Here is an 18274-nt window from a genome sequence, read left to right as displayed (position 1 = left end):
ATTAGAAATATAGAGAGTTGTTTTATCCAGTGAATGCTATTTGTTAAATGTACTGCAATGCTTACAGGAATTGGACATGACCTGGTTTTGTTGCAGATGGGTTCCACAGCACCACAATTGTGTGCTTTCCTGACGAGCTTGTGTGACTGACTGCGGAGTCCTGTGGAAGAGAGAGACAAGAGCAAAATGCTTAATACAAGCGGGATCCATACAACAAACATGTTCAATACATCAAAACACATCATATTTTTACTTGCTGTCTAGACTAACTTCTAATGTTCAAATAATCCATAAAATTATTGACTTTATGTTAAAGGCATTACATAAATACAAATTATTGTCAGACTGCAAAACTTAAGGGGAAACCATAGAATACTACAGTACAGAATGAGGCCATTTGGCTCATCGAGCCTGCACCAACAACAATCCCATCCAAGTCCTATCCCCATAACCCCACGTATTTACCTTGCTAATCTCCCTGACTCTAAAGGGAAATTTAGCATGGTCATTCAACCTAACCCGTACATCTTTGGACTGTGGGAGGAAACCGGAGCACCCGGAAGAAACCCATGCAGAAACGGGGAGAATGTGCAAACTCCACAAAGACAGTCACCTGAGGCCAGAATTGAACCCGGGTCCCTGCGCTGTGAGGCAGCCGTGCTAACCACTGTGCCACCGTGCTGCCCACTACGATGGCATAGTGTTAATATTACTGGACTAGTAATCCAGAGAGGCCCAGACTAATGGTCTGGGGACACAGATTCAAGTCCCACCACGGTAGCTGGTGAAATTTAAATTCAATTAAAATCTAGAATTGAAAGTCAACATCGATAATGATGACTTGAAACTATCATTAATCATCATAATAACCCTCTGGTTCACTGATGTCCTTTATGGAAGGAAATATTCCATCCTCATCTGGTCTGGTCCACATGTGATTCCAGATCCACAGTAATGCGGTTGACTCTTAACTGCTTAGCAAACATCACAGTTCAAGGGGAAGTTGGGGTGGACAACAACTGCTGGCTTTGCCAGAGACGTCCCCATTCCAAGAAAGAACAAATTTTTTAAAAAGATGGGCAAGATCACTGAATAAATTTGGATGAAGGCGGCTTTTGGTCCCATTCAAATTCATCCAATTTGGGAAATCTGCATTCCGCCATCACTTCCAGTCATTTGCTTCTTCCCATGCCCAGAGCACCTTTCACATACATTTAAAATCATGACATTTTCAGCTTATCTGACCAACGATGCAAAATTCTAGATTGATTTTCAAGAAATTCTGTAATTCATTTAGAATTAACAAAGCAGTTACACACTTTTACATCTCCACATGTCAGGAGCTGGGAGGCCTTATCAATAAGAGTAAAGGTTCCTACGGGCCCAGCATTCAGGTCAGCAGCATCTCGTGCTTGTATAAAAAATCCTTGAAATGAAGTTCCAGACTGCCTCACAGTGAGTGTAACTGAAATCAAGGGAAAATACAGTCAGAGTACGGAGACAAACATTCAACATGCAAACAGCCTCTGTCATTGCGTTCTGGGTTTTCCAAAAGAAGTGCTGACAAAGGACAGAAGGCATCTCCCCATTAAAAATAGAGGAAAATCACTCATCCCAGTTTAATAGTGTTACAAGTAGGCTTACATGAACACTGCAATGAAGTTACTATGAAAATCCCCTGGTCACCACATTCCAACACCTCTTCAGTACACTGAGGGAGAATTTAGCATGGCCAATGCACCTAGCCAGCGTGTCTCTTGGACAGTGGGAGGAAACCCCAGAGCACCCGGAGGAAACTCACGCAGACACATGGCAGACTGGTACCAAAACTAAAATCACATGGGATTCGGGGTGGGCTGACTACATGGATACAGAACTGGCTTGGTCATAGAAGACATAGAGATATGGGCCAAACGCAAGCAATTGGGACTTGATGAAGTGTATCCCAGGACATTGTGAGAGGCTAGGGAGAAAATTGTGGGTCCCCTAGCAGAGATATTTGAATCATCGACAGCCACAGGTGAGTGCCTGAAGATTGGAGGGTGGCACACGTTGTGCCTTTGTTTAAAAAGGGCTGCAGGGAAAAGGCCTTTTTATACAAAGCACTACAGGCCAGTGAGCCTCACATCTGTAGTGGGTAGGTTGTTGGAAGGTATTCTGAGAGACAGGATCTACAGGCATTTAGAAATGCAAGGACTGATCAGGGACAGTCAGCATGGCTTTGTGAGTGGAAAATCATGTCTCACAAATTTGATTGAGTTTTTTGAAAGGGCAACCAAGAAGGTAGATGAGGGCAGTGCATTTGATGTTGTCCACATGGATTTTAGCAAGGCCTTTGACAAGGTACCGCATGGTAATTTGTTGCATAAGGTTAAATCTCACAGGATCCAGGGTGAGGTAGTGAAATGGATACAAAATTGGCTTGATGACAGAAGACAGAGGGTGGTTGTAGAGGGTTGTTTTTCAAACTGGAGGCCTGTGACCAGCGGTGTGCCTCAGGGATCAGTGCTGGGTCCACTGTTATTTGGCATTTTTATTAATGATTTGGATGAGAATTTAGGAGGCATGGTTAGTAAGTTTGCAGATGACACCAAGATTGGTGGCATAGTGGACAGTGAAGAAGGTTATCTAGGATTGCAATGGAATCTTGATCAATTGGGCCAGTGAGCTGACGAATGGCAGATGGAGTTTAATTTAGATAAATGCGAGGTGATTTTGGTAGATCAAACTAGGGCAGGACTTGCTCAGTTAATGGTAGGGCATTAGGGAGAGTTATAGAACAAAATGATCGAGGGGTACAAGTTCATAGTTCCTTGAAAGTGGAGTCACAGGTGGACAGAGTGGTGAAGAAGGTATTCAGCATGCTTGGTTTCATTGGTCAGAACATTGAATACAGGAGTTGAGACGTCTTGTTGAAGTTGTACAAGACATTGGTAAGGCCACACTTGGAATATTGTGTACAGTTCTGGTCACCCTATTATAGAAAGGATATTAATAAACTAGAAAGAGTGCAGAAAAGATTTACTAGGATGCTACTGGGACTTGTGATTTGAGTTATAAGGCAAGTCTGGATAGACTGGGACTTTCTTTTCCCTGGAGCATAGGAGGTCTAGGGTTGATCTTATAGAGGTCTATAAAATAATGAGGGGCATTGATCAACTAGATAGTCAACATCTTTTCCCAATGGTAGGGGAGTCTAAAACTAGAGGGCATAGGTTTAAGATGAGAGGGGAGAGATACAAAAGGGTCCAAATGGGCAATTTTTTCACACAGAGGGTGCTGAGTGTCTGGAACAAGCTGCCAGAGGTAGTAGTAGAAGCAGGTACAATTTTGTCTTTTAAAAAACATTTAAACAGTTACATGGGTAAGATGGGTATAGAGGGATATGGGCCGAACACAGGCAATTAGGATTGCTGAGTGGTTGAAAAAAGGTGCGGCATGCACAAGTTGGGCCGAAGGGCCTGTTTCCATGCTGTAACCCTCTATGACTCTATGACCCCAGTAACAGTGGATGAGGGTGTTTTTCAGAATGGACATCAGTAGTTAGTGGTGTTCCACAAGGAGCAATGCTGGGACCTCCATTGTTTGTAAATGATCTGGAGGAAAAAGTGGGTGGTCTGATCAGTAAATTTGAGGTTAAGACTTTAAGATTAGTGGAGTTGCTAATAGTGCTAGGGATTGTCAGAGGATATAACAGGATACAGATAGATTGGAGACTTGGGCACAGAAATGGTAGATGGAGTTTAATTCGGACAAATGCGAGATGATACATTTTGGAGGATCAAATTTAGGTGTGAACTATTGTAAATGGCAGAACCCTTCGGAACATTAACATACAGAGGGATCTGGGCGTGCAGATCCGCAGTTCCCTAAAAGTGGCAACTCAGGTGGCCAAAGTGATGAAGAAGGCATTTGGCATGCTTGCTTCATCTGACAGGGCATTGAGTACAAGAGTTGGGAAACCATGTTGCAGCTATATGAAAACTGGGTTCAGCCGCATTTGGAGTATTAGTGCAGTTTTGGTTGCCACACTACCAGAAGGACGTGGAAGCTTTGGAGAGAGTGCAAAGAAGGTTCACCAGGATGTTGCCTGGTCTTGAGAATGTTGACTATGAAGAGAGATTGAATAAACTAGGATTGTTTTCACTGGAAAGATGGAGGCTGAGGAGAGACCTGATGGAGGTGTACAAACTCATGAGAGACATAGACAGTGTGGATAGTCAGAGGCTTTTTCCCAGGGTGGAAGTGTCAATTACAAGGGGTACAGGTTCAAGGTGAGAGGGGGAAAGTTTAAGGGAGATATGCAGGGGACGTTTTTAACACAGAGTTGCGGGTGCCTGGAACGGGTTGCCATTGGAGGTGGTGGAAGCAGGCACATTAGCAACATTTAAGAGGTGTCTGTATTGGTACATGAATAGGGAGGGAATAGTGGGATACAGACCGAGTAAGGGCAGAAGGTTTTTTTTAGTTTAGTTAGGGCATTATGACCTCTAGCATAGGCTTAGAGGGCCGAAGGACCTGTTCCTGTGCTGTTACTTTCTTTGTTCTTTGAGTTGGGGAGAATGTGCAGACTCCGCGCAGACAGTGACCAAGCCGGCAAACAAACCCAGGTCCCTGGCGCTGTGAGGCAGCAGTGATAACCACTGTGCCGCCCAGGCCTCCTCTTTAAGGATAGACCAAGAGCAGCATCAACAACAGCCTCCCAGAAGGAAAAAACAGGAAATAAGAATACTAGTCTTTATTGGACTTATATACTTTAAAATGGAGCACAAGTAAAATGGAAATAAGAATGCTGGTCCAAATGCTTTTTGCCTTATGGGCTGCAAATATGCCTGTCACACCAGCTGTTGAATGGCGATGACAGCAAAGTAAATAAAAAATAAATGGGATGTTGCAGCCAGGATTTCCTTGGGGAGCAGGACAAGTCCTGACATCAGGACCAAATGAAAGTTGGACAGGCAGTGGGACTTCAGCAATTAGTCGTTTAGTAGTATGGAACTGGAGTATTACTATCTAAGCACTTTGACTTGCACTCATCAGGATAGCTCACAAGAAATTACCAATCGACAGAACGCTAATTGGTTGGCAAGTGGACTCTGATTGGTGGAGGTGTTGCCATGGAGAATGCAGCATGGAGCAGCTAGCTGCCCAGCTTGGTCAAATTCTAAACGAGACTCTGATTGGTTAAGGCATTGCCCTGGAGCATGGCTGCTCCCCAAGCTTTTGTTTTGGTGAAAAAGGTTCAAATGGTGCACATGTTCCTTCTGCCTGCTAGGAGGCATAGCCCAGTGTGAATGTATGTGGCTTCTAGCGTGCATGACTGAGCCATTCTGCGGGCTCAACTGACAATCTTAAATTGGTTTTCCATGTAATTTTTAGCATTATCGGGATTGTTTAGCAGGTGATACCCAATCATGGAAGCACATCTAATTTGGGACACTTCATAGAGTTTTGCAAGCACATGCTTATTGGGTGTTGTTGGTACTTTGCCTGTTGCAAACAGCTAAAGGGACCTGCTGTTTGAAATCATTGGGGTGTACAGCCTATATACCTGGCATCACACTGGCTCTGAAATTCATATACATTATTCATTTGCGTGATAGGCAGAACATCTTTTTGTTTCAGGACAGCATCCTGTAAATGGAGAATACCACATGTCATTTCCTCATAGGAACAGTTTTCAATGGCTAGCTTCACCTTTTGCTCAAAATTTTGAAATACCTTACCCTTCCAGGGTAATCTGAGGTAGACATTTTATAGGACTGAAAGTGGCGGCCTCAGGCCCATTCATAAGTTTGCGTGAAACAGCAACTGATGATCTGATCAGGGGAGCCAATATTCCTCCACCAATCTGAGTCCACTTACCAACCATTTAGCACTCTATTCTCAAGCAGTATAAATTGTTGCTCCCCCATTACAGTTTGGTTATTTCTTGCAATCTTGATGAGTGCAAGATGGAAAGCTTAGATAGTATCTGAGTTTTTTTCTGCAAGGCTACTGCAACCTTCATGGAGGTGGCCTCCTAATTGGCTGCCATCAGGCCAGCTGTCAAGTTAAGGAAATGACATATGTGACGATACTGTATCTTTAAGAAATATATTTATATCATGCTTCTTGTGAGGGGTATCTTTAAAATTTAGCTCTAGTTTAATTGGTGCCAATCTGTCTGCAAATCAGGTAGCTCCATACTGAGAATGTAGGAGAATAATTGATCCTAGATAATGGGTATTTGTTTTAATCTGAGCTCATGCATTTTTGTATAACATGTTTTGCATAAAATTGGTTTTCCCCTGGGGTTTCAAAGGGAGGTTTAATTAGGTTGATTGATAAGAGACAGAGTCATGTGAATGGGCAGAACTAAGCTTAAAGGGAAAAACGGTATCGTTTCTGCTTGATACTGAAAGAAGCAAGACGTGCTTTTCTCTCTCTGGAGGCTACTGTTTGTGTGTCAGAAGACAGGAGTCTCTGTCTCTCTATCTCCAGAAGTGTTCAAACACGTGAGGACTGGCAGCCCACGTACCAGTATGTAAATCTCTGTTGTTTGCTAACTTTTGAGGAGGAGTTTAAGTCTATGAGGAATATTGCTTAAATTGGAACCAATGGAGATAGAATAGCAGTTAAAAATTGTATCTTGTCATGCTTAAATATTTCAAATGGTATAAGTTAAGTTAATTATATCGCAAGGGGGGATAGAATATAAAAGCAGAGATGTCTTGCTGCATATGTACAGGGCATTGGTGAGGCCGCAGCTGGAATACTGTGTGCAGTATTGGTCCCCTTATTTGCGGAAGGATATATTGGCCTTGGAGGGAGTGCAGAGAAGGTTCACCAGGTTGATACCAGAGATGAGGGGTGTTGATTATGAGGAGAGACTGAGCAGATTGGGTTTGTATTCATTGGAATTTAGAAGGCTGAGGGGGGATCTTATAGAGACCTATAAGATAATGAAGGGGCTGGATAGGGTAGAGGTGGAGAGATTCTTTCCACTTAGAAAGGAAGCTAGAACTAGAGGGCACAGCCTCAAAATAAAGAGGGGTCAGTTTAGGACAGAGTTGAGGAGGAACTTCTTCTCTCAGGGGGTGGTGAATCTCTGGAATTCTCTGCCCACTGAAGTGGTGGAGGCTACCTCATTGAATATGTTTAAATCACGGATAGATGGATTCCTGATCGGTAAGGGAATTAGGGGTTATAGGGATCAGGTGGGTAAGTGGAACTGATCCACTTCAGATCAGCCATGATCTTATTGAATGGCGGGGCAGGCTCGAGGGGCTAGATGGCCTACTCCTGCTCCTATTTCTTATGTTCTTATGTTCTTAATTCAGTAGTTATAGAATCATAGAATCCCTACAGTGCAGAAGGAGGCCATTCGGCCCATCGAGTCTGCACCGACCACAATCCCACCCAGGCCCTATTCCCAATGCCCCACATATTTAAACTGCTACTCCCCCTGACATTTAGCATGGCCAATCAACCTGACCCACACATCTTTGGACTGTATTGTTAAAATAAAATTGTTTTGATAAGAGCCTCCCCGGTGTGTCTCACATGTGGGGTGAAACACCTTATCTTCACACTAATGCCAAATTAATAAAATAGTTGGGGTCTTGTCTAACTTCATACTATACTTTGAGGTTTCTGATCTGGTCCCTAACACCTAACAAACTATTCCATTGCATCAAACTACAAACCACAAATATTACTGAATATTGTACTGAATAATCTGTACTTTGACGCACTTTGTTTTAACACTGATAAATGGATTAGCACAGATGAAATTAACATAGTAGCACATTCACAATTGTAACATCAAATTTGAAAATATCATTTTGGCTGTTGAAAAATATCCACACCTTTTATTTGATCCTTTGAGTTGAACATCTCTTTGTCCACTGTGATAATGGCCGGGCTCGATGCTTTCTGAGGAAAACTTCCATGGTTCGGAGACATGGTGTCACAGGCATCGCTCACCTGACCATTTGCATAGGCTGCTACTGGTTCTATAAAGATGCTAAGTACAGCAAACATACCAGGAATACACAGTCCCATTCTACTGTGGAATCAGAAAAGAATTGTTTCAATTGGCGCTGATTTCTGTTAGTTTGCCAGAGGTTAATTTAACAACCAGCAAAAAGTAATACTTGTGTGGTAAATGATAATTAAGAAATTTATAGTTATGATTAAAAAGTAATATTAATTACATAGGTTAAAAGCAAATTACTGCTGATGCTGGAATCTGCGGATGCCAGCTTTGACAAAGGATCATCTGGACTCGAAATGTCAGCTCTTTTCTCTCCTTACAGGTGCTGCCAGACCTGCTGAGATTTTCCAGCATTTGCTGTTTTGGTTTCATTACGTAGGTGTTGGTGGGGGCTCAGTTGGCTCATTCTCACTTCTGAGTCAGAAGAATTCATGCCCTTCTCCAGAAACTTGATTACATAACCCATTCCTGCACTATTACCTCAGGTGTCCTCCAAAGATTCAAGGGCTTTGACAAAGGGTCATCTGGGCTCGAAACATCAGTTCTTTTCTCTCCTTACAGATGCCACCAGACCGGCTGAGATTTTCCATTTTTTGGCTCCAAAGATTCATGTTGCCCCTCACAACATCATCTAAAAATGTAAAGTCAAAAGAAACTCCCCTCTTCCTTCTTCCCTGCCTCGTTAATAGCTTAAAATCTATTACATTGACAACTTTTTCCAATTCTGATGAATGGTCATTAACCTGAAAGATTGGGCCTGATTTTACCATTTTGATTCTAAGTGCTGAATCTGGGCACAATTCAGATCTGACTTGGAAACCTGTTCTCAGGTGCCCCCATACGCACTTAGCCTGAAAAAAAAAAATCAAGGGGGTTGAATCATGCTGTGGGCGGGGCTTATCGCACCCAAAATGCTGCTGGTCTGATCGGAGCTTTGAACTGCGCATGCGCAGTGAGAAAAAAAACTTGAAAAACACGCCCTTGTCAGATCGCTCCCGGGTTGCAAAAACGGATAAAGCGGCCCGGGAGCAATGGTCCCCACAGACATTGCCCCACCCCCACAACATAACTGTCCCCCTTATCCACCCAACCCTCCAGCTACCCAGAGCGATTGCAACCCCCTGCTCCCGGCCAAAAAAAACAAAAAAAAAAAAACGAGGGGTCATAGGTTCAAGGTGAAGGGAGGGAGGTTTAACACAGATATCAGAAGGACATATTTTACACAGAGGGTCGTGGGGGCCTGGAATGTGTTGCCGGGCAAGGTGATGGAGGCGGACACACTGGGAACGTTTAAGACTTATCTAGACAGCTATATGAACGGAGTGGGAATGGAGGGATACAAAAGAGTGGTCTAGTTTGGACCAGGGAGCGGCGCGGGCTAATTGTTCTTTGTTTCTCATTTCAAGGCTTCATTCTATGATCATCTTGCTGGTGCCAGTACAGAGCGAGACTGCGGATAGTTGGGAACCTGTCTCGGGGGCAGGGAATTCAGATGGTGTTCGTAAAGCAGAAGTGGAAATGAATAGGGTTGGGAAGCATTTTCTGATCAGGGCCAGTGTGATCTCCTGGACTCGTTTCGATCGCCTCAGGGGGTCGGAGAGGAATTTCCCAGATTTTTTTTCCCCATATTGGCCCTGGGGTTTTCACTCTGGGTTTTCGCCTCTCCCTGGAGATCACATGGTCTGGAATGGGGGGGTGGGGGTGAGTTAATAGGTTGTGATGAACAAAGCATCGTAGCTGTGAGGGACAGCTCGGTGGATAGGATATTAGGATGTAGATAGGCTGGAAAATTGGGCGGGGATCCTGGATTCAGGATTCAATCCTGGACTGGGGAGCGGCGTGGGCTTGGAGGGCTGAAGGGCCTGTTCCTGTGCTGTATTGTTCTTTGTTCTCCCCTTCCCCCCCACCAATTGCCGGCAGAGTGGCAGCGGGCCCCCTCTGCTCCTCCACCAGAGATCCATCTAGCCTCCCTCCTCCCCCCACTCCCGGCCAGAAAACCATCTGGCCTCCCCCCCCCCACCAGAGAATGATCTGGCCTCCCCCGCCCCCGCCTCCCCACCAGAGAATGATCGGGCCTCCTCCTCCCTCCCATCCCCTGCCTCACCAGAGAATGATCTGACCTGCCTCCCTCCCTCCTTCACCATCAATCTGAGTTAGTGAGCCGTTGGAAGCTCTGAACTTACCTCTTCAGAAGCTGGAGCACTCGAAGCAGACCTTTGCCGAGCAGGTCTGTTTTGCACCAAATCTGGACGGGCGAACACAATGGTAAAGGGGGAAATGCTGGCAAAGTTGGGCAGGCAGCCCATTAATTCAATTTAAATGCATGCAATTGCATTTAAATCACCGTTGCGCCCGTTTCGGGCACAGTTCGGATCGTGGCCATTTTCAGGCCTTGGTAAGTGGGCATTTGGGCAGACGCGGACTGCGTTAATGACCTCACGCCCGACTTTACCAAGTTTTCGCGCCCGAAAACGGGCATGACGCAATGGTAAAATTGGGCTCATTGACTCTGATTCTCTCTCCACAGATGCTGACTGGTCTGCTAAGTATTTCAAGTGTTTTTTGTCCTCAGTCATATCTTTAGCTAGTTTAACGCTGCAGCTTAAATTTCCATGTCAATGTTTCAGTCAACCATGCAAGGGCACACAGGAACAGAAAATTGTTTGGGGTGAGCTCTGCTGCATCGGCAGCTCCTGCACTCACAATTTCCCAGCGTTGGTTCAACAGTGAAGAATTTACCTCCTCTATTTGGGCAGGGGTATTACAATGAAATGCAAACGGAGGAATTATGCCCTCTGATAATTCCCCTAATTGCCCTTGTTTGAATGGGAGATGCAAAGGACATTTCAGGCATCGATTCTAAATTCTAAGGTTGGCAAAAAGAGATTTGGAGTTTTTCTTTGCAACAAAAGCCTGTGCATACTGTGAAGACAAGGTGATCCAAAAAGGTGTAATAGAATTAGCTAGGTCAATAAACTTGCAAAAAAACTCACTCAGCACCCAGATAACTGACCTGATATGGTCAAGCAATTATCGCTTCTCGGCCTTTTGGCTAAGATCAAGTGTAGTTATGAGGATGCTGCACTTGGTTGAGGTCATTGGGTTGCATTTAAGCTTCATATGTTTCATATGAAGCAATTTTTAAAAGCAGTATCTCGGCCTTTTGGCTAAGATGCAAATGAGATCAAGTCTTGGAGGAGGAATTGCTTTCCCTCCTCCAATCAGCTTGGTTCATGTAGATCAGGCCCAGGACAGGGTAAATGGTCGCTTGCCCTGTCTTGCCAGCCTGGATTGGAAATGTCTCAACTTGTTGCGACTCTGAATTGGACTTGATTTGATTGAATTGGAAAAGTACATTAAAAAAAAATTCACGCTTTGGCCTTTTGGCTAGTATGGTTAGGATGCTGCACTTGGTTGAGGCCATTAAGTTGCATTTAAGCTTCATATTCATATGAAGCAATTTTTTTAAGTGGCATCTCGGCCTTTTGGCTAAGATGCAAATGAGACCAAGCCTTGGAAGAGGAAACCTCCCCCTCCTCCAATCACTTGGCTCATGTAGATCAGGCCCAAGACAGGAGTGGAGGCCCTGTCTTGTCAGCTTGGATCGGAAATGTCTCAACTTGTTGAGACTCTGAATTGGACTTGATTTGATTGAATTGGAAAAGTACAAAAAGAAAATTTCACGCTTCTCGGCCTTTTGGCTAAGATCAAGTGTAGTATGGACAGGCTGCACTTGATTGAGGTCATTAGGTTGCATTTAAGCTTCATTTGAAGCAATTTTTTAAAAGCGGCATCTCGGCCTTTTGGCTAAGATGCAAATGAGATCAAGCCTTGGAGGAGGTGAGTCTGCGCCTACTCCAATCAGCTTGGCTCATGTAGATCAGGCCCAAGACAGGAGTGGAGGCCCTGTCTTGTCAGCTTGGATTGGAAATGTCTCAACTTGTTGAGACTCTGATTTGGACTTGATTTGATTGAATTGGAAAAGTTAAAAAAAAAAATTACAGGGCACTCCAAGGGTGGCACGGTGGCACAGTGGTTAGCCCTGCTGCCTCACAGCACCAGGGACCTAGGTTCGATTCCCAGCGACTAGGGGATTTTCACAGTAACTTCATTGCAGTGTTAATGTAAGCCTACTTGTGACACTAATAAATAATCTTTAATAAACTTTAGTCTCAATGTAGCTATGCTCAACTTGCATCCATGGCTGGCATAAGCAGACCACTAACCATGTCTGCAGTGGGTTGATTTGGATCCAAACAGACATTCTTCAAGATTGCCTTCTCTGTTAGATAAAGGTGGCATAAGTGGCAGTCTAAAAATTGAAGCATTTTTATTGCTACCCAGGCAATTGGCACTGGCCTAATGGGTCAAATGTTGATCATCAATTAAGCCACCACACATTGTTGGAGTGGAGCCCTTTTTGATACACACACACACACACCAAGAAATCATTCCAAGGGCTCAGAGGGCAACATCCTCCTACACTTTGATAAGATTGGACAGTCGCACCAAGCTGCTTTTCCTGCTCAGTGCAGAAAAGCGATCATGAAGTTGATCTTGCTGAACGGCATGGTGACGCAGTGGTTGGGGCAGCACAGTGGTACAGAAGCATTGCTGCTTCACAGCGCCAGGGCCCCAGGTTCAATTCAGCCTCGGGTCACTGTCTTTGTGGAGTTTGCACATTCTCACCGTGTCTGCATGGGTTTCCTCCGGGTGCTCCTGTTTCCTCCCACAGTCCAAAGATGTGCGGGTTAGGTTGATTGGCCATGCTAAAATTGACTCTAGTGTCAGGGGATCAGCAGGGTAAATATGTGGGGTTATGGAGTGGGGCCTGAGTGGGATTGAGGTTGGTGCAGACTCGATGGGCCAAATGGCCTTCTTCTGCACTGTAGGGATTCTATGAATTCCTCAACGAAGCATTTGGCCGTACACTTCAAGTTGATTTATATTGCCTGTGGTACTCTGGAAGCAACCAAAGGCAAAAAAAAATTGACAATTGTAGTGACTGATAATGCCTGCTCCGTGTGGGAGATGTGTACTGCAGCAAGTGCCACAGCTCTGTAACTCTGTGCATTATCAGATATCATTAATTCTTGCTCCAAACATGAACAAAATAGCTGAGTTCAAGAGGTGAGGTGAGAGAGATTGTCCTTGACATCAAACATTTGACCGAGTGTGGCATCAGGGTGCCCAGCAAAAGCAAAGTCAATAGGAATCAGAAGGAAAACTGCACTGGTTAGAGTCATGCCGAGCAAAACAGAACATGATGGTGGTTATTAGATGTCAGATCAGCTCATCCCCAGGACACCGCTGCAGAAGTTCCTCAGTGTAGTGTCCTAGGCCCAACCATCTTTAGCTACTTCATCCCTGACCTTTCCTCCATCATAAAGGCATGAAGTGAGGATGTTATTGATGCAAAATAACATGCACAATATACAAGTGCCAGGTGATGACCATCTCCAACAAGGGAGAGTCTAAACACCTCCCCTTAACACTCAACAGCACTTCCATTGTCAATTTCCCTTACCATCAGTAGACTGGAGAGGGTTACCATGAAACAGAAACTCAACTGGACCAACTACATAAATACAGAGGTTACAGGAAAGGTTCAGAAGCTGGATATTCTACAGCAACTGACTCACCTCCTGACTGCACCCCAAAGCCATTCCACCATCTAGAATGCACAAGAGTATTAAAGGGATTTTTATCACTGATTTCTTATGAACAAACCACGGGAGACTCAGAGCAGGTTACGATCTCTTTATTCAAGCATATGCAGGAAGAGAACACTACCTCAAAGGAATACCTCTGAGGCAGACTCTGATGTTCACAGGATAACTGCACATATTCATACCATGCCTTGCATGTACACAAACAGGGGGCGATGTCTAAGTATCAAATTTGCTTAAAAACTGGAGTAAATCATGTTGGTTTTTTCAGTAAGAATTCGGAGAAGAATCCCCTACACTCTGTGCACTAGTGTAAATTACGATAAAAATATGTAGGAGGGGCCTATTCCTACCGGAGAGGCCGGCAGCATAGCGCTGAGCAAGCCACTGCGCATGCACCGATCTGTCAGCACTGGCCATCTCGATAGCTCACCTCCCTCTGCTTGTGATCCCAAAGTGCAGAGTCTCAGCAGGACATCCCACCCCCATCGATCGGCCCCCCCATCAGGCCCAGCCCCCATTAGGCCCTGCTACCTTGGCACTGCCCTATGCCAAGGTGCCCCCTGGGCATTGGCACTTTGCCCCTTGGGCACTGCCAAGGTGCCAATGCCCGGGGGCATGCCCCCTCACCACCCACTATGGGGGGGCCCTGATTGCCCTCCCTTCACTCCAGTGGGATCGGCCACCAGGTCCCCGCAAGTGGGAAGCTATAGTAATTCCCGCCTGCGTGAAATACTCCTGGTGGGGCCCGGGGGGGGGGGGGGGGGGGGGGGGGGGGGTTGGAATATCAGTCCCGGGCCCTCTAATCATATACAAATTATATTAAAATGAATCTTTGCATGCCTAATGCAGCTCCGCACCTATTTCCAGTGGGACTGACGGAGCTGGATATCCGGCACTCAGAGACGTGCTCGGGGCCGGACGCCCAGCGCAGATCCCACGAGTCAGCTGGCGCAGTGGGATGGGAGAATCGCCCCCACAGTTTTAATTTTTGATCCAACAATATGTATAGGTTTTACCAAAAACAGGCACGTCTTGTATTAGTCACATATTTACCTTTGCACCTCTTGCAGAGGTTTCTAACTTATCTTGGTATGCACTCCACCCCTCAGCCCCCACAGTTCCAACAACACTCAAGAAGCTTGACACCATTCAAGAAAAAATATCCTGTTTGATTGGCATCCGATCCACCACCTTAAACATACATCGCCTGCTCAATGTGGCTGCAGTGAACCGTCTACAAGGAACGGTGCAACAACCTGCCAAAGCTTCTTTGACAGCATCTCCCAAACCAATCACTTTTATCACCAGGAGGACAAAAGCAGCAGACACAAGTGAACACCTCCAAACTCTTCTCCAAATCACACATCATCCTGACCTGGAGGTATATTGCCTTTCCTTTACTGTCACTGAACCAACATACAGGAACTGTATACCACTGTGGGAGTACCTGCACCACATGGACTGCAACAATTCAAAAAGCTGGTTCTCACAAGTAAATACCTATGACACCCACATCTTCTGGATGAATAAAAAAAATATGCTAGAGGAAACTCACACAGACATGGGGAGAACATGCAGGCTCCGCACAGACAGTGACCCAAGCCTGGAATTGAACCCGGGTCCCTGGCACTGTGAGGCAGCAGTGCTAACCACTGTGCCACTTATGAAGTTGGTAGTCATTAGGGGGCACAGTTAATTATTTTATTGTGATTCCTAGTTCCTGGTAATTAATCCGTAGTATGGCAGACTGGTTTCACGAAACAGAATGTAGCAAGCCTGAATACTGGGCATAAATTATACATGAGGTGGTATCGATTTCTCCTGTGTATGAGACATTACCACCATCACATTGTCAGTCATTGATGAAGCATTGAGTTGGATTAATGAGGTGTGGATGCTGTACTCAAATACAGCACATCTGCAGTAAACATCACGGCACTTTTCCACTGAGAAACAAGAATATGGTGTTTTGCCATGTTACAAGGAGACTTTAAGATTATTTGACAATCCATTAAAAGGATGAAGACATTTTGTTCTTGCAGAAATTGTTACTAGAATTTTGAAACAGTAGCGCTGAGGTGATGGCCTAGCTGTATTATTGCTAAACTATTAATCCAGAAACTCAACTAATGTTCTGAAGACCCGTGTTCGAATCCCGCCAGGACAGATGGTGGAATTTGAATTCAATAAAAATATCTGGAATTAAGAATCTACTGATGAAACCATTGTCGATTGTCAGAAAAACCCATCTGCTCTACTAATGTCCTTTAGGGAAGGGAATCTGCCGTCCTGACCTCGTCTGGCCTACATGTGACTCCAGCGCCACAGCAATGTGGTTGACTCTCAACTGCCCTCCAAGGGCACTTAGGGATGGGCAATAAATGCTGGCCAGCCAGCGATGCTCGTGTCCCACAAATTCCTGAAATTATATAGTCTGGTTTAAATGGATTTATCCCTCCATTTAAATAGTAGAATTTTTACACAAATATTGGGATCACAGTCTGAGGATTCAGAGTAGACCATTTAGGAGGTGAGGAGACATTTCTTCACTCAAAGAGTGGTGAGCCTGTGGAATTCAGTACCACAGGAAGTAGTTGATGCCAAAACATTGAATGCATTCAAGAAGTGGTTAGATATAGCACTTGGGATGAATGGGATCAAAGATCATGGGGAAAAAGCAGGATTAGGCTATTGAATTGGACGATCAGCCATGATCGTAATGAATGGCGTTGCACGCGCGAAGGGCCAAGTGGCCTCCTCCTACTCCTATCTTCTATGTTTCTATACAGAAGCTGATACTACACGGCAGAATTTTAAAACTATCGAGAATAATACTGTCTGGCAATGACAAATAGTCATGGTCAAACTTAAATAGTGTTACAAAATGGAAATAATTACCCTTTAAATCCCAAGGTTACAACCTGGGAAACATTGGCTATTATTATTATTTAAACATTGTGTATTTGAATCACATCCATACCACGTGCTTTTATAAAGTGGTTTGTCCGGTTTTTGATTGTTTGACATTTGTGTCAATGCCGAGCCCAGCTCCTCGTGCTTTCAGATTATTACACACTGCAAGATTAATTACCCTCAGGTATGTTGCTGACAAACTGATCACTGGAAGGATTAGCCGTGATTCCGTGTTTGTGATTGTTTGATTATGATAACTGCTTAGAAACTTTGGTCGGGGGTGATATTACCATCGTTTTTTAAAAAAAAATCTTCCTATGTGACACAGAATCTGACAAGTGTGGTTGATTGATACAGAACAGGGCACTGCTGCGCCTTTCATAAATAATGCAGTGCCTGCCAGGAGTACTGTAGCTTTTACGGTTGAGTTGACACATGAAAACGAAGAAGTCTTCAGACTATTTGCCTCCACTGCCAATACAGACAATTCTGTTTTAAGTTGCTAAGCGTTTTTTTTAAAAAAAACTGTACTCCAAATAGTCTATTGACGTGCCACATACTGATAATTCCTGGATAATCCACTCGCTGGAATTAATCACGCTCTTATTCTGACATGTTTTTAGTGAACATTGTGCATTACCTCAAGATGGATCTCCGATCCACTGCCAAACACTCCCCCTATCTGGTCTGCTTTTGCCCCGTATATCGGGACTGCATCAAGGATCACCGAAAGGCGCTGATCAAAACTAAAGTTATTTGCATATTGTGGCTTAAAATACAAGGAGGTTACTCTACTCACACTTACCTGTGGAGGTGAAACCGCCGTGCCTTCACCTGAGCGAAACTTCGAGTCAGGTTTCACTATTGAGGCGGGGCTCTCTGGCTTTGCAACAACACTATCCAGCCTCGAGAAGTAAACTTTATCCTGGTGAGTTAGGCTCACAAAATTATCGTGCCTTCCACCTTCTTCCATCGGGAAATAGCTATAAAAGTCTGAAAACACCTACCAATCAACTCAAGCTTCTTCCCTGCTGCCATCAGACTTTTGAATGGTCTTATCATACATTAAGCTGATCTATCTTTTCACCCTGCCCGTAACTGCATTATATTCTGCACCCTCTCCTTTCCTTCTCCCCTATGTACTCTATGAACGGTATGTTATGTCTGTATAGTGTGTAACAATACATGTGACAATAATAAATCAATCAATCAATGATGCTTTTGATGTGAAAGGCTTTCTGGACTCACTGAATTCACTTGTTCACTTCCCGTTATCGTATCTAATTGTTTCTGAACTGATTCCAGGGATTTTGCCTCCAGCATTTTATCAAGTAATGGAAGAACCCCCATAGCAATCATAAAGTTACCTATCACTAGCTCTACCCCGTGCTTCCATTGTGCCGTTCCTGCAGTTTAATTTAAAATTCTATTCTGGGTTAATTGTATCTACTCCTTTCAACTATTTGATATAAAACTATATAATCATCACTCCCCCTGGTTTAAAATACCATGTTTCTCCCAATCTTTCCCTAATAGTGCTTGGGCAACTACTCACATTATATAAAAGCAGAGAATGTTGGATAATCTCAGCAGGTCTGGCAGCATCTGTTGTGGAGAGAGCTACTTATGTTGTTAATTTAAACTCATTTTACTGATCAGCTTTCTTCAATTCCATTTCCCCCCCCCCCCCCCCCTTTAATGGTGTCTACAA

The 18274-nt window shown here is 44.4% G+C and overlaps 1 protein-coding gene and 2 pseudogenes across 4 annotated transcripts in view; 2 read left to right on the top strand and 1 right to left on the bottom strand.

The window, feature by feature from the left end:
• frrs1b (ferric-chelate reductase 1b) overlaps positions 1-17643 on the bottom strand; it is a 53598-nt gene extending 35955 nt beyond the window's left edge. For 3 of the 4 annotated variants that reach the window (XM_078218793.1, XM_078218795.1, XM_078218796.1), the window contains exons 1-4: positions 17369-17643; positions 7851-8050; positions 1320-1465; positions 66-160 (exon numbers count right to left, since the gene is read on the bottom strand). In XM_078218793.1, coding sequence (XP_078074919.1) covers positions 66-160; positions 1320-1465; positions 7851-8046 — 437 coding nt within the window. In that variant the 5' untranslated portion in view covers positions 8047-8050; positions 17369-17643. The remainder of the gene's footprint in view (positions 1-65; positions 161-1319; positions 1466-7850; positions 8051-17368) is intronic. The other variant, XM_078218794.1, reaches the window with a different exon arrangement.
• LOC144498018 (U2 spliceosomal RNA) lies at positions 11011-11212 on the top strand (annotated as a pseudogene).
• On the top strand, positions 11660-11862 carry LOC144498087 (U2 spliceosomal RNA; annotated as a pseudogene).
• Positions 17644-18274: the final 631 nt, after the last annotated feature.

Source organism: Mustelus asterias, chromosome 8 (assembly GCF_964213995.1).
Source record: "Mustelus asterias chromosome 8, sMusAst1.hap1.1, whole genome shotgun sequence".
In the NCBI taxonomy this organism is placed as follows: domain Eukaryota; kingdom Metazoa; phylum Chordata; class Chondrichthyes; order Carcharhiniformes; family Triakidae; genus Mustelus; species Mustelus asterias.
This window is presented reverse-complemented; position numbering and strand designations above follow the sequence as displayed.